The following is a 24,195-nucleotide window of genomic DNA, read 5'->3' on the forward strand; positions in this document are numbered from 1 at the left end:
TCGAGAATAGTGAGACCTTTGACCCGAATCACCTCAGACTGGAATCAGAGGAGCGAGCATAGTTTTGAGCATCATTATGGCCCTTTTCAAGTACAGTCCAAAGCAGAAGTAATGCACCTATCCGTGCTTCTATCCTCAGGATACTGAAATCCTTCTCCTCCACGCCACAACCCCCTTCCGGGCTGGACAGGCAACTTTATCTCATGCGGGCTGCTCCCTTGGAGCGGCACCGCTGCTCCCGAGGGAGAGCACCCCGTAGCCGGGTGCAGTGAGTGCCTTGGGGCTGGGTGGCCTGTCCTCTGGACGGGCTCAGCCCCGGCGACTCACTAGGGTGCCTGCCCAGACCAATGTCTCCCCCTAAATCCTATCATCCTTCCGGCTCTGCAATGGTCTTGTCGACCGAAAGGGCCTAACCCAACAAAACAAACAAACAAACAAACAAGAAGTAATGTGCGGTTTCCGTCATGGGTATGTCCTGCTTCTGAAGCTTATGAACGATTAGACAGACTACAATGAAACTTTGAATGTAGCTTACATGTATCGTCACCCTTGCAGCTGCAACTTTATCTATTGACATCTTCTTTTCGATTACTCCGCATTAAAAAAAAATCGCCAGTCAAAGCCATCCGTTGAGATTGATAAAACCGCACATTACTTTAGCGGTGGGCTGTACATCTTTATGAATTGGTCACTCCTACGACAGTTGCCGCTCATAAGACAAATGGCTATCCCTATGTGCAGTCACAACTGTGCTCCTAGTCGGTAGCTCACACGCCCCCAAACATAATCTTAGCGAGGTCAGTGTATTCCACCACAAACCATCTTCTGGTCGGAACACGAGGCTGAGGCCCAGACACCGGGCTCTCCTTACACTGAGAGAGCCATCCACACTCCACAGCTAAAACGGCTGCCCGGCCGGCGGCAGACCGTCCGCATTCAAATCCACCTCGCTGCGTTGAACCCCGGATAAAATACACTGACGTGATGGTAGTAAGAGAGACCGATCACAGGTATGCTATCGACCATTTCGAGCGCGCATTTCGACCGGTAGAGAACTTCTCCAAAGCACATGAGATACTGATGACACTGGTGTGGGCGATGATGACGCTTTCTGACGTCACGATGACGCCGGATGACGTCCCGATGACGCCGGATGACGTCTCGATGACGCCGGATGACGGGCTCACGGGGCGGCGGGTAGTCTAGAAGGGTCGTCCCTGGTGAGGCCCGCCACGCATCATACCTGGCGGCGGCCCCCGCATGGGCCCCATGGGTCCGGGCCCTCCGCGGCCCATCTGGGGCGGCCCTCCGGGGCCCATACCTGTCGAAAGGTTAGAGGTCAGTTCAGGGGCTATCTTACGGGTCATCTCATGTTATCTTAGAGTTCAGCACAGAGGCTAGCACATAGGTTACGGTCAGCTTAGAGGCCACGTTAGCTCAGAGAAAAGCTCAGCCAGGTTTGGTGAACAGATGTCACTCCTAAGGTGATAAAAGAAAGGATGGAAAGTATACGGAAAAAGATTATGGTCGGCCGTGCGGTGGTGATGAATCGTTAACAATCGAAGTAGCGACTACGCTCAAACCAGTTTTAGGTTAAAATGAATGGGTCCGATTGCTGTGACAACACAAACACATTAGGCGCACAAACAAGGATATCAACTGAAATAAACAACAAATCAACCATCTACGAGAATCGAAAGTTGTTCACGATGTCCGGATGCAAACGATGCCATCCAATACATCAACAACTGAGCCTGTTCCACATTTCCCCAAACTCCACCGAATATAATAAACAATGTAATTCAATTCCAGCTATCACAGACCGCAAATCCTTTCCAAAGCTGCAGCTGAACAAACACGATTCCCCTGACAGTAGTACGGACCAGCGCGGCAGTCACGGTGGCCAGTTCTCAGAATATGCCCAGCGGTTCGACGGGTGCGCTGTCGGCCGTCCTAACCTACCCCACCACAAATCGGGTGGCCGAGGCCGGCCGCTCCGTCCCAGGAATTTAGTCCGAACCGGGCGGACGGCACTGCGGCCGGCGAACGGGGTGGTAATGAGTACCGTGGCCCGTGGGGTACAGAAGGGACCTTTTGTGGAAATATCAGACATAGAATTATCAGCTACATAGATGGACCCTTGTGGACGCTACAAGATACAAACTGCACAGTGGACGCATCAATATCAGGTGATGCATGCTGACCACAGGCAGGATCAGGTGGGAATACCCAAATCAGAAGTGGCGATATACTACCAGGCAATGTCCTGCCAACAGACTAGGAACCACATAGCGGGTCCCAATGATATTATAAGTACTTGTACCGCGCAATCTCATGTGAAAATCACACCAGAGATCGAAAATAAAGCACGACAAACAATTGCGGCCACACAGAACTAAAACCCATGGCAATAAATTTGCCCGGGAAGACCCCGACCCATCAGGTTGCATGACGAGCTACCTCTCTATCTTTCTTAGCACTCTCCGAAAACACACTACTCCCACAGGACAAATACCTACACCACAAAGCAACACATCTCTATTTACTCTCTTCCCATTATGAACACAGCCACACAGCACGCACTGTCCCACAGGCACAACCTAATTATAGTAACAAGTAACCCCATCCCAGTGACCATACTGTTCCTCTCTCAGGCGACTCGCCACTGAAACTTCCTTCTTGGGCTGTAGCAGCCACCCATGGCCCAATCCCACCCCAAGCCCAGACCCCTCACACCCAAACCCCTCCCCCTTCCATGGCCGCCTTACCTCCCATGATGAGCCGTGGTCAATGCATTCAGATACCCATACGTTCAAAAACACCCCCTCCCCATGTCGATAATCTTCATCATCATCATCATGTAGGTGCGTAACGACTTACCTCCCATCATGGGCCGTGGCGGTCCACCGAGCAGGGGTCCCATCGGTCCCCGCATGGGCGGCATGCCGCGTCCCTGCGGCACCATCATCTGCTGGGAGGGTCCTCCGACTCCGCGCACCGGTCCCTGGAGGCCGGCGGCCGGTCCGGTGGGCGCAGCGCTCACTCCGCGGCCGGCGGCGCGGCCGGCGCCCGGTCCCGGCCCGGCGCCGGCGGCCGGCACGCGCGGCCCGCGCTCGTCGGCCGGCGGCGGACCCTCCACTGTCACCGAGACAATGTTCTCCCCGCGCAGCAGCACCATGCCCAGCACGCGCTTCTCCTCACGCTCACCAGTCTTCCCGGCTTTGGCCTTGAGCTTGCGGAACTCCTCGCAGTCACACAGGATCAGGTTCATGTGCTTGTCGAACGCTGCACGGCACAGAGTGGATTGTTACGATATCAAACAAACAAAACGGCGCGAAGTTAGCAATCTTTGCACACTCAACAAATGTACGAACACATCACGTCAATTAACCCGCGCCGTTTATAGCTTTTGGGGCATAGCTCCTACAGATTTGACCAACTGCCTCCCTGCCCTGCCCTATGCCCTCACACTGTTATGTGCCCTGCTCTCAACCCTGTGCCCAGTTCTATGCCCTGTGACCTACCCTGCACCCTTTCTTGTAACACCCTGTTCTCTGCCCTGCCCTGTGTCCTGCTCTCTGCCCTGTGTCCTGCTCTCTGCCCTCTGTCCTGCTCTCTGGCCTGCCCTCTGCCCTGCCCTGTGTCCTGCTCTCTGCCCTAGCCTGTGCTCCCTGCCCTGCCCTGTGTCCTGCTCTCTGCCCTGTGTCCTGCTATCTGCCCTGCCCTGTGTCCTGCTCTCTGCCCTGTGTCCTGCTCTCTGCCCTGTGTCCTGCTCTCTGCCCTCTGTCCTGCTCTCTGCCCTGCCCTGTGTCCTGCTCTCTGCCCTAGCCTGTGCTCTCTACCCTGTCCAGTGTCCTGCTCTCTGGCCTACCCTGTGCCCTGAGTCCTACCATGTACCAAGATACCTACCCTGCCCTAAATCTTGACATGTGCCCTACCCTGTGCCCAATAATTTGCCAGCAGTTAATGTAGCTGTAGGGCTGACATCCATAAATGTTTCTATACCTTATTGCATACATATGCTCTCAGTGCCCTATCACAGCTATAGCATGTGCCCTCTGCTCAACCATGGGATGCAGAAAAAAAAACTGTAAAAATATGCCCAGATAAAGTGACACAAAAACAAAAACAGTAACCCCTGGTGTTGCTTCCCTAACACAATATGTAATGATGCAAGGACTCCTTGCATCATGATATGGCTTGATTTGATCAGTGCTGTCTGGACAGCTTTTACAGGAAGCTTCATTAAGAAATTTACTAGGCCTTGGAAATGAGATCAATAATATAATCTTTTTCAGCTTTCTAAACTAGAGCTGAAAAAGATTATATTATTGATCTCATTTTCAAGGCCTAGTAAACTTCTTAGTGAAGCTTCCTGTAAAAGCTGTCCAGACAGCACTGATCAAGCAACATCAATATTGATAATTGTGAAAAATAACTAAATCAAAATAATATGATTTGGCAGCACTTTAAGTTGATCCATCCCCATTTAGCTTGAGAATCTTGCTGCCGCTCACCCTTGAACGTTCCAATGAAGGTCCTAGAGTCCTGTAGCATCACCCGGATGCGGTAGTTGATGTGCTGCATCATCTTGTTATTCTTGCCCACTGTCTGTGAATCAGCATCAAAGGACTCAACCAGTGTTCAAGAATTAATTGAGGACAGATTGGTAGCTACGACAGCACAGAAAACAGACCCAACAAGACCTATGATTCTAGAATCGGCATAAATATACCCTGCAATTGGAGAAAATTTTCACTCATCTCGTAACAACTGGATAGAATTACAATTAGCTGTCTTTAAACATATCAGGATTTTTAATAAATTGCACTAAACTAACGGTTAAATACCTATGAGTAAGGTATTTTCAATATTTGTAGTGCAGGGTTTAGATAACCCAATTCAAATTGGGTTACCTATCTGTCGGTTAACCGACAAAAGAAAAGCCAAACACCCGCCGATCGACAATACCCATTTTCGCGTTGCGGAGCACACGGGTCACCCTAGTCACTTACCATTTTGGTGTTGTTGATTTCAACACGGTAATATCAGTCAGACTTAATTAACTCTTATTTCAGCCAAAAATTAATCCCATAAACCCCGCAGCCGATGCAAAACGTTTCTCGCCCTCCACGCTTCTTGCCTATTTCACTTTTGTATCAGCCATGCCATAAATGCCTCTTATAGGTACCGCCATTTTCTTTTCTAAGTGCTTTGGCCGATGTTTGGCTCATTTTTACTTTCTTTCAAAGCATTTATCCATTTGATCAAATGAAAGGCTTAACATAAAATATAAAAATCTAAATTGCGTTCATTTTGAAGAAGCTTTTGAAGGTTTTTAAATATAATTAAAAAATATATTCGGAAGCTTTTATAAATGTCCGCGAGGTGTCAGTGCGCTCAAAATCTCCAAATCAATTGCGCGCCGAAGGAGTTTCTTTGATATTTTCGAATTATCGGGGGACGTATTTCGGGCGGTGGTCTGCGTTTGTCCTTTCAATATAAGCGCTGTATTCAGGAGTACGGCTTTCAGAGCTTTCGGACGTTTTAATTCCCTAACATTGATGTCTTCAGGTGGACCTTTGAAGGTAATGATTATTTGAAAAGACCGCTCTCAGACGTATGCGGCGAATGTTCAGGTTTTAAATTTGTTCATGTTTGTACTAGTGACTGCCGGTGCTTATACTTCGTGTCTTTATTGAGCAATTATTTGCTGGTGCTTCTGCCTTAGCTCAAGACTTGAGTCACTGGACACAGGTCTGGGAAATGTTTGTTACCTACCTATCTGTCCTGTCCATTACTGCAGGGCGCTGTTCGGTCGCAGTTTTTATCAGCAGGCTGTGGCCTGCGAGTTTACTGTTATTTCTTGGCTCCTCATTGGCCAAATTCACATGGTCTCTTCATTGGACCAATGAGAGGTAAAGAAGTGCCAGCAAGAGCTTCCTTATATGGGAAAAACCAACAGTTGCTGATAAAAACAGCCGCCGAACAGACCTCAGGTCAAATACCTACTACATCAAAGTAATTTTAAACAATCCCCAAGCAGATTGCAGTGCAAATGCAAAGATTATACCAAGGCGATAAATATCAGGTGGTGACGTGGCGTCATGAGAACTTAAGCCCAAGGGACACTGTATTGCTTGACCTAATCTAAGGTAGCAACTGTTGGAAAGAACAAGGAATGCAATTAGCCTAACATGAATGTTTTTTGTCACCTGAAGCTGGCATATAGCAGCTATTCCTTTGTTTGCCATCATTTGTCATGCTGTGTGTCTTAGGCAAAGTCCAGACTGCAAAGCGTGGCACATGCGCACCTGAGGTGCACCCAGTTCAATGGGACTGGGACTGGGACTGGGAGTGCAAGCCTGGCAAATAGGAGTACACGCCTGTGTCCGTAATTTGTATGCCTTGAGCGCAGCGTTTCAAGCTCAAGCTTACGTACTTGCCCCACAAGCATGGGTATCGATGTTGAGGATCATAGCAAGACTTACCAGTAAGATTTTCCTGACAAATAGGTCATTGACCTGACCTGGGAGGTCAGCCAATGATCGAAGATCTCAAAATTTGTTACCATTCGCTTCCTCTTGTCATGAGTAATACACTTGTTTTTTTCCGCGAGGCTCTACCTCGATTAAGGGTCCGGCGTTCGGATGGAACCCAGGTCCGCTGTCCGATAGAGGTTACTCCGCCCGTCTCCCATATATGCCAGATGCAGTGAAAATGCTGGAATTTGTGGCAATGACCGCACAAGTGATCTGTCACACTGGCAAATTTAATCCCAATCATCCCAATGAGCAGCGCTGGGCGCTCTTACAAATGTGCGGTAGTTGTGAGATGTCTTCCCGTGCATTTCTCATTTGTTTCATTAGCAAGCTTCGAATGAAAGCTCTCCAGGCATGTAGTTATGGCTCTCGCGAGATTAAGCGGTAGGTTTCGCACTTTTACATTTCCGGTTATATCTCAGAAACTAATCGATCTACAATGAAGCATTTTACACGATCATGGCCGGCTTGTTACCCAACAAGTCGATCGCATCTTTAACACTTAAAAGCTTAAGATGACGAAGATATAGCCTGAAGTACACTAAATTTTCTAGGTGCAAAACCTACCGCTAAAACCCGCGAGACCTGTACGCTCTGGTTCGTTACTGCGAGCCTGGGCCGTGCATTGCACGCCTGAGATTTGTAATGCACGCCTGAATAAGGCTAGAGGAGGCCCCGTGCACGCCCGAGATGTCGTCGAAACCTGCCACGTTTTTCAGTCTAGGGAAAAGTGGTAGGACATTTTACTTTCAGCCTGAACCAAAATACGAAGGTGAATCGGTGAACGACCATCCCTTTTACAGCTCAACATACCCGAAGCTGAAGGCAGCCTGCGTCCCCTGCTCACTTGTACCCAGTGTTTCATTGGCAGCAAATGCACTGCTCACACTCGCCCCATGTTCTTGTCGACAGCAAATGTTCAGTAATATGGCGGCAGCTGTGAACGGCGCCGCCAACGGAGAGACTGCCGGCGGCGGCGGCGGGGACAAGGCCGCCGCCGCCAAGGCGGCCAAGCGGCTCTCCGTCGAGCGCATCTACCAGAAGAAGAGCCAGCTGGAGCACATTCTGCTGCGGCCCGACACCTACATCGGCTCGTGCGAGCCGCTCACCGAGACCATGTACGTCTACGATGACGAGCAGGGCATGCACCAGCGCGAGATCACCTTCGTGCCGGGCCTGTTCAAGATCTTTGACGAGGTGCTGGTGAACGCGGCCGACAACAAGCAGAGGGACGCCAACATGGACACCATCAAGATCGAGATTGATTCGTGAGTTGACGAGGGGAAGGGACCCAGGGGTATGCTATAGGATGGGGGATAAATAATCAATTCATGGCGTCATATGGGTTTCGGGATAGCCTGGTGTTTGGCATTTCTCTTTCACGGGTCTTCGGTTTATAATTGTTGCCGAATATCGGCATTGTTTTCTTAGTCTGTATATCAAAATGTGTTGAATGATGTTTTCAATGTGGGCAAAAACATCTGAGGGCTGTTCACGGGCCCTGTGTGCGGTCGGACCGCACACAGCCTGAGGGGTGTTCACGGGCACCGCACACTGCTGCGTGCGGTGTCTGCGGTGCGTCCAGCAGGCGTGGGGGTAGGGGATGGGTAGGCGGCTCTGACGTCACGGCTGCGTGCGGTGGACGGTCCGCTGTGGCCAGTCCCGACCGGCCACAGCGGTCGCTGTGTGCGGTGACGGAAGGCTGACGTAGGGACGCAGTGGGCGGAGCTTGGAGGCTGTGTGCGGTCCGACCGCACACAGGGCCCGTGAACAGCCCTCTGGAAGCTCCGCCCACTTCGTCCCTACGTCAGCATTCCGTCACCGCACACAGCGATCGCTGTGGCCGGTCGGGACTGGCCACAGCGGACCGTCCACCGCACGCAGCCGTGACGTCAGAACCACCTACCCATCCCCTACCCCCACGCCTGCTGGACGCACCGCACACACCGCACGCAGCAGTGTGCGGTGCCCGTGAACACCCCTCTGATGTATCATTTCATCTGATTATTCAAAGCTTTCTTCAGTAGGTATGTGCGTTTTAATGTGTCACCGAGATTCGATATAATTTCACTTGCATTTCATTTTGCAGCGAGAACAACAGCATTTCCATCTACAACAATGGCAAGGGCATCCCAGTGGTGACGCACAAAGATGAGAAGATGTACGTGCCGACGATGATCTTTGGCCACCTGCTGACCTCCTCCAACTTCAATGACGAGGAACAAAAGGTGCGTGCCTCATGTAGTTAAAGCCTGACGGATGGATGGAGCACAGCTTAATCTGTCCCATTCCATTGCAGTGCCGTTTCTAAAGATAATAATGGTTCCGTGAATGGGATGCTGGCACTTGGCAGGTGTTGGAGTAAAGTTGTGTCTCTGTTGTATTATTTCGAGCTAGGAAGTTGTGTAATGTGTGTGGTGTATTAGCGTAATTAATCTGCTGGATGTCTCTTTGACTTTGTTATTTGTAACGTGTTGAATCAGCATTCACGGCGTTGTAGCTTTAGTGCGTGAACATACGTTTAATATGTGACTTTCCCGCAGGTGACTGGAGGCAGGAACGGTTACGGTGCGAAGCTGTGTAACATCTTCTCCTCCAAGTTCACTGTGGAGACTGCCTCCATCGATTACAAGCGCTCTTTCAAGCAGACGTGGGCCAACAACATGTCCAAGACCTCTGAACCGAAAGTCAAAGACTTCCATGGATCGGACTTCACCAAGGTATGTGCTTCGTTTCACGTGGGCACACTGAGTTGTGTTTGAGCCCTTTTTTTGTTGGAAATATGCTGACGTGATATCGTCCACCGATTTGACCACAGCAAGCATGCTTCAAAACACCCGGTCTCGTCTCACCCTGCTGGCCTGTGCATTTCATTAGCGAACTGACCTGTGTCCCTGTCTCTATCAGGTGACGTTCAGTCCTGACCTGGATAAGTTCAAGATGACCTGCCTGGACAAGGACACAGTGGCGCTGCTCTCGAGACGCGCCTACGATGTGGCCGCCAGCACCAGGGGCGTCAAGGTCTTCCTCAACGGCAAGAGGGTGCCGGTAAGTAGCGTGTCGTCAAATGAACCGGGAAGAGTGTGGTGTTACCTCGCTAGTAGGGCGGGAACGATAATCGATGAGTAGGACTGAATATGGTGTGGTGGGTAGGTGCACGGTCGTGGCTTGTGTAATTCTGTGGCTATTTTTTGTTAACATTTTTGTTGTTTGTACAAATCGTTTAGATCGATGAAGTTAATGAATCAGCTATCAATTAAGATCGAGAACAGTCCACGATGGTTTTGAGCCTCTCCAGAGCTTATTGCCCCACCAATACGTCTTGGACCTGCTTGAGATCCCTGTCTGCCCCTGCCCTCAGCTGAACGAAGAGCGAGACCCCTGTCTACCATTCTCTCGACTGACCGTAGCCTCTGCTCGCCTCGCTCTGACCCCAGGTGAAGAACTTCAAGGACTACGTGGAGCTGTACCTGAAGGACAAGGTGGACGACACGGGAAACCAGATTAAGTGCGTCTACGAGAACTGCGGCCCGCGCTGGGAGGTGGCCGTCGCCATCTCGGACAAGGGCTTCCAGCAGGTCTCCTTCGTCAACAGCATCGCCACCACCAAGGTCAGCTCGGGAAGGAGGGAATGGGCTGTAAGGGGTAACTTGGGATCTGACTCGATCGGTTTAAAACGGACGTTGAGTGATTGGACTGGGGGCTGCTTCATGTTTGGCCTAAGGAACCTATCAGCCCTGCATATTACCGGCAGTCATTGATTTGGTCTGTCCGTCTTGATCATTATTGCCACTCAGTGGCAGCGTAGAGCGGTATGAGAAGCATAATTAGAGCTGTCGCATATTTCGAGTTTCATCAACATGCTGGTTACTGGTCGTTCGCCACTGTATTTGTGTTTGGTTAGATCTTGGGTAGGACCTTTCGCGTATAGGTGACGCTGTAATCGGTTGGAGAAGCCGTGTGTGGCACTGTCCGCTTCGTTGGTACCGTTCTATGCGATAGCACCTCCGATACCGTGAGAGATTTTGGATAGGAGTATCTTAGCATCACAGTCTTCCATCCTCCTAGCACCAGATGGGTTTTCATCGGAAGTTCTGCCTGCCTTTTGTGATTTCAAGCTGCTAACCTTTCTGACCTAGATGACCTGTAAATACAGGCGGCCTTTCAGTCCTCTGTGACTCCTGATTGCTGACCGATTTGTGACTCCAAACCTGCCTGCCCTGTGATAGACGACTGCTGACGTGTGTGACCTCTGAGCAATAACCTGTTGGGCCGTTTTGACGATAAATCCTGACCTGCGTGAACCATTGCTGTCTCCCTTCTGGCTCGCCTAACCAGTAACCCGTGTCCCATCTGCAATCTATTACCCGGCCTGATCGCTGACCTGTTGGCTGCGTCGCTTTTCTAACCTCTGCTTCCTCTCCAGGGCGGTCGCCACGTGGACCACGTTGCCGACATGATCATCAAACAACTGATTGAGACTCTCAAGAAGAAGAACAAGGGCGGCGTACAGATCAAACCGTTCCAGATCAAGAATCACATGTGGGTGTTCATCAACTGTCTAATCGTCAACCCGGCGTTCGACTCGCAGACCAAAGAGAACATGATTCTGCAAGTGAAGAGCTTCGGCTCCAAGTGTACCCTGTCGGACAAGTTCATCGGACAGGTGAGATTTGGTGGTGGAATTTTCTCCTAGATACCGCGTCGGTGTTTTGCTGGGAGATAGTGAGGCTAATTGACTAAGTTCTGATGGAGTTGGGGAAGTTCAGACAGCGTCTGACGGCTGAGGATGTTGTGGGGCGGTATCGTGGGCAATAACCGCCCGGCCAGCTACCCAAATGTCCTGTTGTTATTGTCGAACTGCGGGCAAGTGCTGGCCACCAGCCTATCGAACGTAATCGAAGCGACGTTAATGCGGCACTGATGACCGCCCGAAGCCGTTCAACTCGCCTTCACTCGACATTTGAGGGCACTAGTGTCTTTCCCAGTGTTTGCAGTGGTGCAACTTTGCCCCGAACGAGCTCTGCCGACCCTTCCGACCCGCTCTACGGGCCGGTAACGGTCCAAACTCGCTGCGAGCACCGACAGTCTTTGTCGGGTGATGTTTTGCACCAAAGTCGGTCTCTCAAGTCCGGGCCGGTACCGCCGAGTCGGCCACTCAGTGCTCTGACCTTCACAAACGATCTTTGTGACATTCACTGGTGTTTCTTTGGTCGGAACTTTAATGTAGCCTCTGTGGCTCCCCACTTGCGTAATATGTCTGATTTCTTGTCGCCAGGTGAACAAATGCGGTATCGTCGAGTCGGTGATGGCCTGGGCCAAGTTCAAAGCCCAGTCGCAGCTCAACACCAAATGCAACTCCAAGAAGCAGAATAAGATCAGAGGCAAGTACCCGCCCGTCCCGAATGAAAAGTGAAAGCGTAGTGCGGTGTTGTTTCATCCCCAGCTGTTGTCCTCATCTCAAATGGAACGGCGCGTTACATAATGGGACTTTTCCGAAAATTGGTATTTACTCATGTGCCGTATTTATAGCCACAGTCGAAGGTGGTCGCTTGTGTGCCTTTATCTCACAGCTGAGATCACAGAGGTACCGGGACGTCTCCTATTTCACGCTTTTTGCGCCCGACTTTTGTGTGTTCCTCTGTGCTCCATGTGTAAATTTACCAGCTGTCTTACATCAAAAGTTCATACATCCTATTTTGTTATGTAACTCTAGCTCTACAACTACGCGTGATTTGAGACTATTTTCTGGTTATTTTGGTGGTCCCGGACTTTCCCTAATGCCCTCTGCTCGCTGGCCGGTTCCTAAAGTACTTACAGAGGACGGTGGTCGATGGAAGAGTGCTTTTATTAGCCACATAACCAGCTCCGACGCACATTGTTCTACGTACAGTTGCCTTCCCTCCCGTGTGCGTGACTGTGTGCGGGGCGATACCCCGCGGGGGCAGGATCCTATCCAATCACCGCGAGCGTGCTCAGCGGTGGCCGGTGGTCCCGAAAGTCCGATAGCTCTTCCGCGCTGTCCCAGCCTTCCGCTGTCTGATTTGTCGTGGACGCGTGACCCTGTAGATGATCCCGAGACGAGTTCGATTCTGCTGTGTACTCTGTTGTGTACTTGTGAACAGGGCTGCGGAGTCGATGGATTTTCGGCGACTCCGACTCCGACTCCGACTCCGGCTTTCAAAAACCAGCTCCGACTCCGACTCCGACTCCGGGCAGAATTGTCGACTCCGACCGACTCCAACTCCCGACTCCGACTCCGCAGACCTAGCAGGGCTGCGGAGTCGACAGATTTTCGGTGACTCCGACTCCGACTCCGGCTCGGGTTTCTAAAATCGACTCCGACTCCGACTCCGACTCCGACTCCGCAGCCCTGCTTGTGAAGATGTGAGGTCAAGGCCTCGTTTCATGAAGCGAGTCCATAACTTACGCCGGTTTTTGGGCTTGTATTGCAAGCGCATGTGAAGCGATAGATTTATTTCCCCATCTCCCTTCTGTTCTTGCTTGCAAGATAAATAAATTCAACGTTTCAAACTATCATCATCGCTTCACATACACTTGCAATAAAAGACCAAAAACCGGCGTACGCTACCGACTCGTTTTATGAAACGAGGCCCTGGAGACCAAAGGCTTTCTTTCAGAGCGTTGCTGTGAATTGTTAAACAGCGCGACTAGCCTTTGATTGCACGTGCTGTTATATGTTTATGCCAGACTTCCCCACTTTCATTTCAATCCAATATTACAAACTTTGACGCCGCCAGTCGGCACACCACTACTCCATCATAAAGCCTCCTCCTTAGGAACTATTTAGAGGAGTCGGATCGCCTTTATCCTCACCCAGCATTGATAGGAGTCGGATCTTCTGAACCCCTCCCCTCGGACAGGTATCCCAAAGCTGGAGGATGCCAACGACGCCGGCACGCGCTACTCCCAGGACTGCACACTGATCCTCACGGAGGGAGATTCGGCCAAAACTCTGGCCGTCAGTGGCCTGGGTGTGGTCGGACGAGACCGCTACGGCGTCTTCCCGCTCAAGGGAAAGCTGCTCAACGTGCGAGAGGCCTCACACAAGCAGGTGAGTTGGTGGGAGGTGGTGAGGGGAAAGGAGGAGTTGAGAGAAGGAAGGAGAGAATGGGAAGGGAAGCAGAATGGGCATTGAGTCTGCACTGGTCTGCACGTCACTGTATACTACATAGTACATACAGTCATGGAAAGTGGGCATAGTGTTGCTGTTTTTTTTTTTTAGGGGGAGGGGCTAAGCGGTTTGACGCGCCTTCACTCGGTATGTAGTCCGAAGCGTCTGGGTCTTGTTTATTCTGTGAAATTCCTACGCTACTATTTTGTGCTTTAGCAACGTGTGGAGTTGCACAGCTTTGATGTTTCAACATTTGCCAAACGACTTTAAAGCCGACCTATAGCCGGCGCTCAGGGATGGCACACCGCTGTCCGGCGGCCGGCACATCAGCTATTCCTCCGACGTAAGCGGTATAATTGAACTATCGGCGGCGTAATTTGAGCTCGGCGCTGGCACACGATGCCGGCCTGCGCTCGTTCGGCCCCGTTCAGCCCGATAGGTCAATGGCGCCCATCGGCCGGCTCGGGGCCAACTGTGCGCTATTGAGGTAATCTCCCATGGCGGCGGTGGATTCAACTGGGACACCCCCGGGCCGTCCGCAGGTAACAAGTTCCGGCCAAAACCGGGGCCTCAATACGCCGGCACTGAAGAATCGACTCGCTTCCTAATTGATAGGTCGCTTAAATCGGCCCAGCTGCGTCTTTAACGGAGCTCTCCGTCGAGTAGCGATTGGGGCTAGCGACAGTCGGTCGTCGGAAACCTAATGGAGCTCCCCCCCTCCCCCCGGATAGAGGGACGAGGAGCGAGTGACGGCCGAGACGGGAGTTTAGTTGACCGTGCTCGCTTCCGGTGGTGCAATGGACAGGAAAGGCTTAGGCGAGCGGCCGGCGGCGGGGGCGGATATAGACTCCGAGATCAGTTTCCCGATGGTTTTGTGTAGTTGACACTACTGTTAACGCCAGACCCCTTGAGACCCTAATTTTTCGCGATTACTTTTAAATGCGTGAAGGAATTTCAACCAAGCTCAGGACATGGCCGTTTCAAGACAGGCCGAAACTTTTACAATTTAGATATTTTATCGCCATTTCAATATTTCAGGCACTTGTCATTGACTCGTAATGTTAACTGTTTTTCCATCCTGGATAGAGGCTTTCTACGTCATATGACATTAGGCTCCGCCCACGACTGCGGCATTGACCCGTGCCCATCAGCGACCTCTGTACAAACGACACCCCTGCCATCTGTGAAGGACTATGAATTTCGCTGACGCTTCACGTGCTATGAGTCAATTGCAGCAGACGGTCAAGTAAATGTTAGGCTCTTGTTGACTCTTGTATATAGGACCAAGAGGACCATCACTCCTCAACCTACTACTCAGTCGTGCTTCGAACAAACGTTAACGATTCCTAACAAATACGATTTTCGATGTAGGGTATCTGTTTGAAATACGAGCGAGCCGTATGATGTGAAGCTCAGGCAATTAACTTATTATTGCGTTGTTCGATGGTTGCATAGCGATGTACAAATCGGCAGCTACTTGGTGACATCCGACATCCCATTATCGCATTATCTGCAACGCCATAGGCTTTAAATACAGGTGAATATTTCCTAACCTTATGTCAGTTATATGCCATCTGCCCGTCATATGCAGCTTATAAAAAAAAAAAATCAGCGAACATATCAGCATTGTAGAAGCAATGCGCATTGAGCATTTATGACTCCTTAGTCATCATGTCGCTCTCTGGGCACTGTCAGCCAAGACGCTACGCACAACTCCGCCGGCTTTCGGCACCGCTCGACCGTCGCCCGTCCCCGCTCCCCGCCACAGCGAGAGTGACCGCGCGCCGGCCCGAAACCGCCGCAGGCCAAGACCACAGAGGCGGGGCTTAGCTGTGACGTCATAACGTATCACAGACTGACTGTTGATAGCCTCTACACACCGGATGAAAATCTTGCTCGAAATTTAACATTACGAGTCAATGACAAGTGCCTGAAATATTGAAATGGCGATAAAATATCTAAATTGTAAAAGTTTCGGCCTGTCTTGAAACGGCCATGTCCTGAGCTTGGTTGAAACTCCTTCACGCATTTAAAAGTAATCGCGAAAAATTAGGGTCTCAAGGGGTCTGGCGTTAACAGTAGATAGCGGTGATACGAAGGAGCTGATATTAGAGAAATATGGTGTGTCTATTCCTGGTAAATGCGGGATCCGCGATAGCCGCGAGCTGAAAGGGTTATCAGTGGTGTTATGAAAGTGTTGATTGGCTTGCCAAATCATTTAATCAAAGTGTGATGCAATGATATTGCATGGTTTATTAGTCACTATTCAGAGCTCCAATATAGCTTATTGATTTGGTTGGGGTTAGTAACAATGGATTTGTCTTGGTAAAGCCATTGCACGTAATTTGCCCACGTCGGGCTACACTTCTGCAAGCATACACAAAACAAATATTACGGCTTTATCGATTACAATGGATAATGGATATGGGACAGTGACTCTCAGTCTATTTATCAATAAATAGCTAAGATTCATATCAGAGCTGACTCACAAGAACATTGAAAGGGCTGCAGCAGGGATGTCTGGCAATTACATTCTTCGGAATGTTTGAGACGAGTTGTTAGGATTACGGATGTTAGTAGTCAGACTATCGTCCCCGTCTTGAGTTGAGTTGGAGGATTAGTTTCACGACATTGTCTGTAATTATATAACCAAACTCGAAATAAGTTGACCGTAACATCGCATTACCGTCTGTTTCCAGATTCTGGAGAACGCTGAGATCAACAACGTGATCAAGATCATGGGACTGCAGTACAAGAAGACCTACGACAACGCCGAGGATATGAAGACGCTCCGCTACGGCAAGCTGATGATCATGACAGATCAGGATCAGGTATATTAGGGTTATTGGCACATGTTTTGGTGTACGTTGCATGGATGATTAACATTGTTGTTTTTTCTCGTGCTCAGAAAAATTCCTCGAAAAAGTATATCTTAGCTGCAGACAAGGACGGCGTGTTGAGTGTTTTTTTTTTTTTGTGTGTGGATATTTTGAAACAGTCGTAAAGCCTGAATATTTTATGTAACGGAAGTTAGCAGGGATTCAGCAGGGGTTCATATTTTTGTGTGGTAATTGTTTTGTGTCAATAAAGTCCACATTTTCGCTGCATTCCGGCATCTTCGCTTTTTGCGCGGTTGCCTTCTGTCCTATATCATTCTTACGCATACAAGAATCAGGTTAGGCCTTTTTTCTCGGTATGATTTCGCGCCTGGCTCTGACGGACGTCTTTGATCTATGCCACGGTATCTGACGTGTGTGCCGCCGCGCCTGACCGTGTGTCCCTGCCGGCGCCGGACAGGACGGCTCGCACATCAAGGGCCTGCTGATCAACTTCATCCACCACAACTGGCCGACGCTTCTGCGGCAGCCGTTCCTCGAGCAGTTCATCACGCCCATCGTCAAGGCGACCAAGGGCAAGGAGGAGGTCAGCTTCTTCTCCATCCCCGAGTTCGAGGAGTGGAAACAGAACAAGTCCAACTGGCACACCTACAAGATCAAGTACTACAAAGGTATTTACTTCAGGATGGAAGGGGACGCTCACGATGCACTGTATAATTGTGCTGCAAATAGTAACGTCATGTTGTTCAGCTAAAGAATTATTAGTGAATCGTTCTTTTATGTATGTTGTTGCCTTGTAATGCATATTTGTCGCGGCAAATTCCATGATTATTTTTTCTTATTTTCTCCGGAAATTTTGTTTGAATGCTTACATTAGCAGAATATGTGGGCTCGACTGCAATTTCTTCCAGATTTATTGTAGTCCACGAGAGCGTTAAGTTGTAGCGTGAAATGCGCTTTGTCGTACAATTGAACTACGCTTTACAACGTCTTCAGTTTTTCCTTTTTGTTCTGGTTCACACATTTAAAAAAAAAAAAAATGTTCAGTGCTATGCGAGAAAATAATATATTTCTTGCTCTACCCGGGAAAGAAGCTTATTTGCAGACTCCCGATATGCAAAGCAAGTTATTCCAAGAACAGAAAACACACGGCCGCTTCCGGTGTTTCACTGCTTTACATGTTCTAGTTATTGTTATCGTAACTTTACTGTTGGGGCAAATTCGCTCATAGAAGAGTACGGGGGATCGGATATAACAGCTTCGGTAAAACACAAAATAAGTCCGATAAATTAATATGTAGGTACTTAGCATACAGTGCAAATATACTTCCTATTCAGATAATGGTAAAATAACAACATATGTATATTAGAGGCATTCATACGTCAACTTCGGTGGAGCCGGTTCCACTCTGTCAGACGCCTGATAACACGCTGACGCAAAAGTTGGCAGTATAGCAGTCCGTCCCGGGCGTCGTTCCGCCCGCGGCGTTAACGCTGTGCCTTTATCCCCAGGTCTGGGTACCTCCACCGCCAAAGAGGCCAAGGAATACTTCTCGGACATGGCGCGTCACAGGATCAAGTTCCGCTTTGAGGGAGACGCCGCCAACCGGGCCATCAACATGGTAAGCAATTCCCGTGAACAACCTCTCCTTCCATCCCCCAGTTTCATCCCTAGCTTTCCGTTTACCACGACATTGACCCTTATGGCCTCTGTCTACTATAGACGCCTCCCCACGGCGGGCAGACCGCTCTGTCACGGGCGATAGGTCCTCCGACGGCGCACCGACGTCACTCTGTCCTTCTCCGGCTGCTCTACCCTCCACGTGTGCCACGTTAGACCGTCCGAGCGCGAACACATCGTCTCCCGCCCTGATGACAAACAATACACCCACTCAGCTCAGATCTATCCGCTGCGGGCAGCGGGCTATGGGCGTGGAGAGTAAGAAAACAGACACATTGTATTCCTGCATCACAAAGACACAGGGCTCGTTGAGTTTTGAGGCGCTTGAGCTGGTCGCTGGAGGTCTTCTTCATGCACGTGTCTGTCTTTCTAAAGCAACGTGATTTTTCACCGGGCCGATTCATATCATTGTGTGCGTGTGTGCAGTTTTCCGGCTGGCCGCGCGGCTTCAGAGACGACCGTCGCCGGCGGCGCCGACCCGTATTCAGAGTCAGGATATTTGATGGAACCGCCCCGGGCTGGTCCGTGTGCCGACCGGCGCCGCGTGGCTCCTTCCTGCCCCCAGCCCCTCCCCGACCCCCGAGATCTGGGAACTACAGGCGCTCTGAGACGCCGAATCGTCCCTCCGCAGCGCGGGCGGATGAAATGCGCTTTTGAGAGTAACTTGCTGCTTTTATGTTCTGTCCAAATTGCCATTCTTGAATGGTAGATCAAAGTGTCATTCTTTGAGAGCCACTAAGACCTCCGCGTCATCTCTGTCTTTTCTTTTCATCTTTTGTGCTGTTACTGTCACAATTGGTCTGAAGTCTGGTCCCCGATTTCGATGTCGGAGCTCGACAAATCCCGTGCTGTCCGTCGGGACCGCCACTCGTCCGGTCCGCTGGACTCAGCTGCTCGGCAGCACTGTTTTAATCTCCAGCGGCGCCTCCATCTTGACGGGCTCACCGTTATATTTCCTATGGCCATTATAGCTGCGATCCCGTCGTCTACGGTTGGCAACAACGCCTCTGTAGCAACGCCTGCGGAGCGAACCACTGAAGCGAGCCGAATGTCCCGGGGACTGGGATGATCGGGTAGGGGCGTTATTGTTTCCGGCTGCAGGTCAGTCAGATGGCGTATTTCTGGTTTGGAGCTGACACGCAGAAATACGTGCAATATGCATTGTGTGCTGCATTGTGGACATACTTTTAACTTTATTTAATGTTTCTTTTGGTGCAGGGGGATGACAAATTGAAGTTCTCATCACCGACCAATCATCAAAATCTGGCACTGTGCAGTTGTGCTCTGTTCATTGAGTTTGTGTCATCATTTGGTCTCGTATCGTGTATCATTGCAGGCGTCTTCTAAAGATACCTCACCGACCGCAAATTGTTCGTTCCATTAACCGGTTTCAACCAGATTTACTTCTATAGGGGGTGTAAGGATGATCGTTGGATGCTCTAGCTTGGCACGTTTCAAGAGCCGGGCCGGAATTCGTTTTCCGGGAGGTCGGCTTCCAATAACCATTGCATACATTAGTGGGTTAATCAGGGCACGGCCGTAAATAATATATCGGCCGGCCGGTCGGCCCGCCGCCGCCGTTCGTCAGCCGGGCTGGCGTATAGACGCGCCAGGGCAGCCACCTACGCATAACGCGCGCCGCGGGGCGTGCCGTTGGCGCGCGACACTTGTTGTCTCGGCTCGGGCCGCTGACACTAATACTGTCTCTAATCAGTCGTTTGTATGCGCTCCCCTCGAGCTCCCGGTTCTACCATCCCATTAACGCGGCTGGCCTCGGGCGTCAGAGCCAATGACGGCCCGCCAGAGTCGCTCATTTTGTTGATCAAAGCAAAGAGCCTTTGTTACCCTAGCCGAAATTCATTTTCACGGCTGCCCGCTCTGGCTTTTAGCGCTAACTTTGTGCACCTTCCGTTTCTTTGTCGACGGAAACACTCCGGTGTGCGTGAAATCCTTTGAGAGGTGTGACTTTCCTGGCTATGTTTTATCTTCAATCCTTTGAGGGAGTCACTCGGCACTGTTTGCTATCAACAGCAATTAACTCGGTCGCCAAACTGACTGTTGGCTGCTTTCAGAGCTGGTTTTGAAGGCGTCTCGCTAAAAATTTGCTTGTGTGGGTAGCTTGTGTGGGCTGTATAAAAAACCTTGGTTGGTCTGTAGCGGTTATCAACGACAATAAATAAACTGTGATAACTAAATTATACACTTTTTTCTTTTTTAGATCGTCCCATTGTGCTTGACAACATCAGCTGCTGCTATGTAATACAAATACTTCACCTAAACATATATAATAAATGTCGCTGAACCAAATAATGTAATTGCCAGTTCTTGCTTCCACCATTGTAGCCAGTTTGATCCGTACTCGGCTGACGTTTTCTTCACCCCACCCGACAGGCGTTCAGCAAGAAGTGCGTCGACCAACGCAAAGAGTGGCTGACCAACTGGATGGAAGAGTGCAAACGCCGCCGGGAGCTGGGTCTGCCCGAGCTGTACCTGTACGAGAAGGACACGCGCGCCGTCAACTTTACCGACTTTGTCAACAAGGAGCTGGTGCTGTTCTCCAACCTGGATAACGAGCGCTCCATCCCGTCACTGGTTGACGGACTGAAGCCGGGACAGCGCAAGGTAGGTGTCGACGGGAGAGGGAACCGGCGGGTGAGGGCACTTCGGGGGAGAGGTGGGGGGGGGGGGGGGGAGAGACTGCTTTCCGAGAGTGTGTGAAGGGAAAGGAGACGACTTTATAGAGGTGTTGTATGGTAGAAGTAAGAACACTTTTGAAAGGAGGCTGATTCTACCTGATGCCTCATAACTGGTAGAGGCGTGCCTTCTGAAACTAAACTTGAGGAAGAGGTAAGCGTGAGGTAAACTTCCTGATTGGAGACGGAATCGATGTTTGGCTGCGTTGCAAGTGTTCAATTTGATTACCCACTGAATTGTAAGCGAGCTTACGCTGCGACGTATCAGCTCCTGACATGTTTGTGGAGACGTTTCCCTGAATTTGCTGTCTAAAGCCACATTCACCCGCTAAAGGCCCTCCGATGGAGCGTGGAATGCAAACCCACGCTGTAGAGATCTGAAGCAACTTGCCATGCAACAAAACTCATTTTGTTGCTATTTTCAGTGGCGTGCGTAGGGGGCTACATCAGGTAGCAACGGCTCGAAAATGCCGAGATGCTAGCGATCAGGGTTTTATTGGGTGGTTGTTGTCCTTCAATCCGCCTTTAAACTGTCGACCTGTCCTCTTATTTCCTAGATATGATCCTGGAAGTTTCTCTATTTCGAGCCAGGGTGAAGCTATGACTGGATTAACATGTCACCTGCTCTAAATCTGATCTAGCTGGCTGTTCTGGATACAGTGATAAGCTATTGGTTCGATGAAAAGTTCATTGAGACAGTACCTACCTCTTCTATACTTTGACCCAAGAATATTTGACAAGTTTGTGCAATATCCCTTGTTTCGTTATCCCCATTTCTGTTTCGCATCTTAACTTTGTGCAATTTCGCTTAAATAAAACATTCATTAGCCTTCCCCACAATTTTCCCTGCAAGTTACCCGTCTCGGAGACTGTCATTCCGCCGAACCTCCTCCCAAATTGACGCCGGCCGCGGTCTGTCGCGGCACCTGGACGCCGCTGTACGCGATAACTCCCTCTGTTCGGCGGTGGTCTGTTCCCTGTGTCCCTCCTCTGCTGTCCGTCGGCTGCGAGCGCTAGATAACGCCGGCCCACTGTCCCGAGTGCTGGCGGCATTTTGGAGCCGTGAAGGGTTCTCCTGCGGATGGACTGAGTGGCAACGAAGAACGGGGTGGGACGGTGTCGAAGGCTTCAATCCCGGGCTAGGCTGATGTGATACATTTTGTGAGAAATAATACAATAGAAACATTCGTTGAGGGTAGACGCAAAAATGAGCACATTTTAATACCACTTTTCGAAACAGATAACACTCCACCGGTGAGGCTGCTCAGTGTTCAGCTTAGCTGGCCCCGTCAATACTGCTTTTCTGTAGTGTAACTGAAACGCATTTACAGCGTGGGTTGGGTGGGATACCATCATTATTTATGTTTGCCTCTGTTAGCTGCTTGAATAAGCCGAAAATTGCTTCTACTCTATCGGAATTTTCCGAACCTGACACATAATCAGATAGGATTTACCGAAAAGCAAGCCTCGTATCTAACACAGCAGAACGTGAATGGTAAAAACCTGAGAGTAATGGCCGACATTAGATGGTCTGACAGCAGAATGAACGGAGCCATCAGCGACTGCTGCATTGTATCTCTGCTGACGGTTTGTTCGGCGTCCCGTCCGGTCGGAGGGCGGCGCTTTTTTGTCCCGTCTGTCTCCGTCGGCGGCGACGACAGCGCCGTCGGGGCCGACGGGGCGCATCTGATGGCTCCATCGGGGCGCGTCTGATCGCGCCATCAGCCCGCGGCGGCGCCCATCGCGCCGGCACACACACATGAGCGCGCCGGCACAAAGAGGCCTGCCGCCGTCCGGCCGCGCGCCGGCCCACCGGCGGCCACTAATGCTGTCATCACTCGCCGACCGCTACTGTGTGCGGGGAATCAGATTAGCCTGATATGCAGGGTCTGGGCTAATCATCCGTGATGATAGTTTGACTATCGCTGAATTCCTCAAGTGAGAGGGAATAAAACGTCATCTTGATGCGATGCAGAGGTTTGGATGGGATTCGACCGGTCTTCTATAGCTATGGCCAGTTCATAACTGTTCAATCTTAGCTGTTATGAACATATGACTTGAACTGCCGCGTTGTTCACCGATGTCAGGCCGTGTTTCACTGGTCGTTCACAGGCGCGGCCACACCAGATCGTTACGTGTTCATTTGGTGGCGGCAGTGATCAGTAGCTACCGTGCATAAATGAAATGGTCGTATTAAAACACCATTAAATCCCTCATCCCGCCATTACGAGCGCTACGTCCCGTAATGAGACGACTTCGGTTCAACGAACTGCCGCATATTGCTATTCGCACTGCTCGCTTACGTTCAAATCTAAATGATCGACCACAAATTGCGCTCGCTTAGGTATTATGTCGTCGCGTTATTAGCGAATGGTGTGATTCACTGAGGCCTAGCGTAGTCATTCCACCCATCGCGGTGTCTTCGTTCTCATAGACTCACTAGGGGATATTTCTGCCCCTCCCTTGAATGATTCCTGTACTCTTGAAACCTACCTAGCATCCGACTAGGTCCAAGAACAGACCATTAGCCTGCCTGAGACGCCAGGGGTCTGGAGTATTCGTCATCAGATGTGTCAGAAATCGTTCTATTCGGTCATTCCATCGTAATTATTCTGAGAAATTCTTGTCCATATTCATCGATTTTTGTCTTTCTTCATCGTGTGATTGCAATACTGTGCGACCTGTAAAGGACAAAGGTTGTGTGCTCCTGTGCGCCATGTGACCGTTCGTTTTGCCGCAGGTGCTCTTCACCTGTCTGAAGCGCAACGACAAGCGTGAGATCAAGGTGGCCCAGCTGGTGGGATCCGTAGCCGAGATGTCGGCCTACCACCACGGCGAGATGTCGCTGGCGTCCACCATCATCAACATGGCGCAGAACTTTGTGGGCAGCAACAACATCAACCTGCTGCTGCCGGTGGGCCAGTTCGGCACCCGGCTGCAGGGTGGCAAGGACGCCGCCAGCCCGCGATACATCTTCACCATGCTCAGGTGAGTGGGAATGCACGGTGTGGGACGGAAAGGCGCTCTGCGATGACGGTATGATGACGCGTCCTTGCGGTGGGCTGTGTGGCGCGCTGTCGGGGGGAAGGGGGGGGGGGGGGGGGGTAGCGCACTTGAGCGGCAGGTCGAGTGGCTGGCTGCGTTGGAGCATTTGAGCTGAGCGCTTGTGTAATAGTAGTTTCTGTCGGGACGGCCCCCATTTGTTCGTATTTGTGACGTCACCGAAAGCGTTGCAACGCTTTGTATGGCCTCTTTCGTTCACTTACTGGTACACAATTGAGTAAGTCAATTACTAATTCAGTTACAAG

The 24,195-nt window shown here is 50.5% G+C and overlaps 2 protein-coding genes across 4 annotated transcripts in view; one reads left to right on the top strand and one right to left on the bottom strand.

The window, feature by feature from the left end:
* Positions 1-789: 789 nt before the first annotated feature.
* Positions 790-5,171, bottom strand: LOC122386601 (small nuclear ribonucleoprotein-associated protein B-like). Of its 2 annotated transcripts, XM_043375936.1 has the most exons (5): positions 5,016-5,171; positions 4,518-4,611; positions 2,881-3,285; positions 1,175-1,321; positions 790-1,131 (listed from the first exon to the last, which is right to left on the bottom strand). In XM_043375936.1, the coding sequence occupies exons 1-4, from the start codon at positions 5,016-5,018 to the stop codon at positions 1,203-1,205; spliced, it is 621 nt and encodes a 206-aa protein (XP_043231871.1). In that variant the 5' UTR covers positions 5,019-5,171; the 3' UTR covers positions 790-1,131; positions 1,175-1,202. The 2 variants fall into 2 exon arrangements, with proteins under 2 accessions (XP_043231871.1, XP_043231870.1); XM_043375935.1 differs by having other exon boundaries at positions 790-1,321.
* Positions 5,172-5,398: 227 nt separating this feature from the next.
* LOC122386602 (DNA topoisomerase 2-alpha-like) overlaps positions 5,399-24,195 on the top strand; it is an 87,171-nt gene continuing 68,374 nt past the window's right edge. Inside the window, exons 1-14 of one of the 2 annotated variants that reach the window (XM_043375937.1) lie at positions 5,399-5,588; positions 7,455-7,810; positions 8,632-8,770; positions 9,086-9,262; positions 9,450-9,590; positions 9,980-10,153; positions 10,969-11,208; positions 11,821-11,926; positions 13,427-13,617; positions 16,377-16,508; positions 16,975-17,185; positions 18,026-18,135; positions 20,586-20,816; positions 23,628-23,875. In XM_043375937.1, the coding sequence (XP_043231872.1) occupies positions 5,565-5,588; positions 7,455-7,810; positions 8,632-8,770; positions 9,086-9,262; positions 9,450-9,590; positions 9,980-10,153; positions 10,969-11,208; positions 11,821-11,926; positions 13,427-13,617; positions 16,377-16,508; positions 16,975-17,185; positions 18,026-18,135; positions 20,586-20,816; positions 23,628-23,875 (2,480 nt within the window). In that variant the 5' untranslated portion in view covers positions 5,399-5,564. Of the gene's footprint in view, positions 5,589-5,642; positions 5,758-7,454; positions 7,811-8,631; positions 8,771-9,085; positions 9,263-9,449; positions 9,591-9,979; positions 10,154-10,968; positions 11,209-11,820; positions 11,927-13,426; positions 13,618-16,376; positions 16,509-16,974; positions 17,186-18,025; positions 18,136-20,585; positions 20,817-23,627; positions 23,876-24,195 lie in introns of those variants that run through there. The other variant, XM_043375938.1, reaches the window with a different exon arrangement.

The sequence above is a fragment of the Amphibalanus amphitrite genome, unplaced genomic scaffold (assembly GCF_019059575.1).
Source record: "Amphibalanus amphitrite isolate SeventyFive unplaced genomic scaffold, NRLGWU_Aamphi_draft 000257F_arrow, whole genome shotgun sequence".
NCBI lineage: Eukaryota > Metazoa > Arthropoda > Thecostraca > Balanomorpha > Balanidae > Amphibalanus > Amphibalanus amphitrite.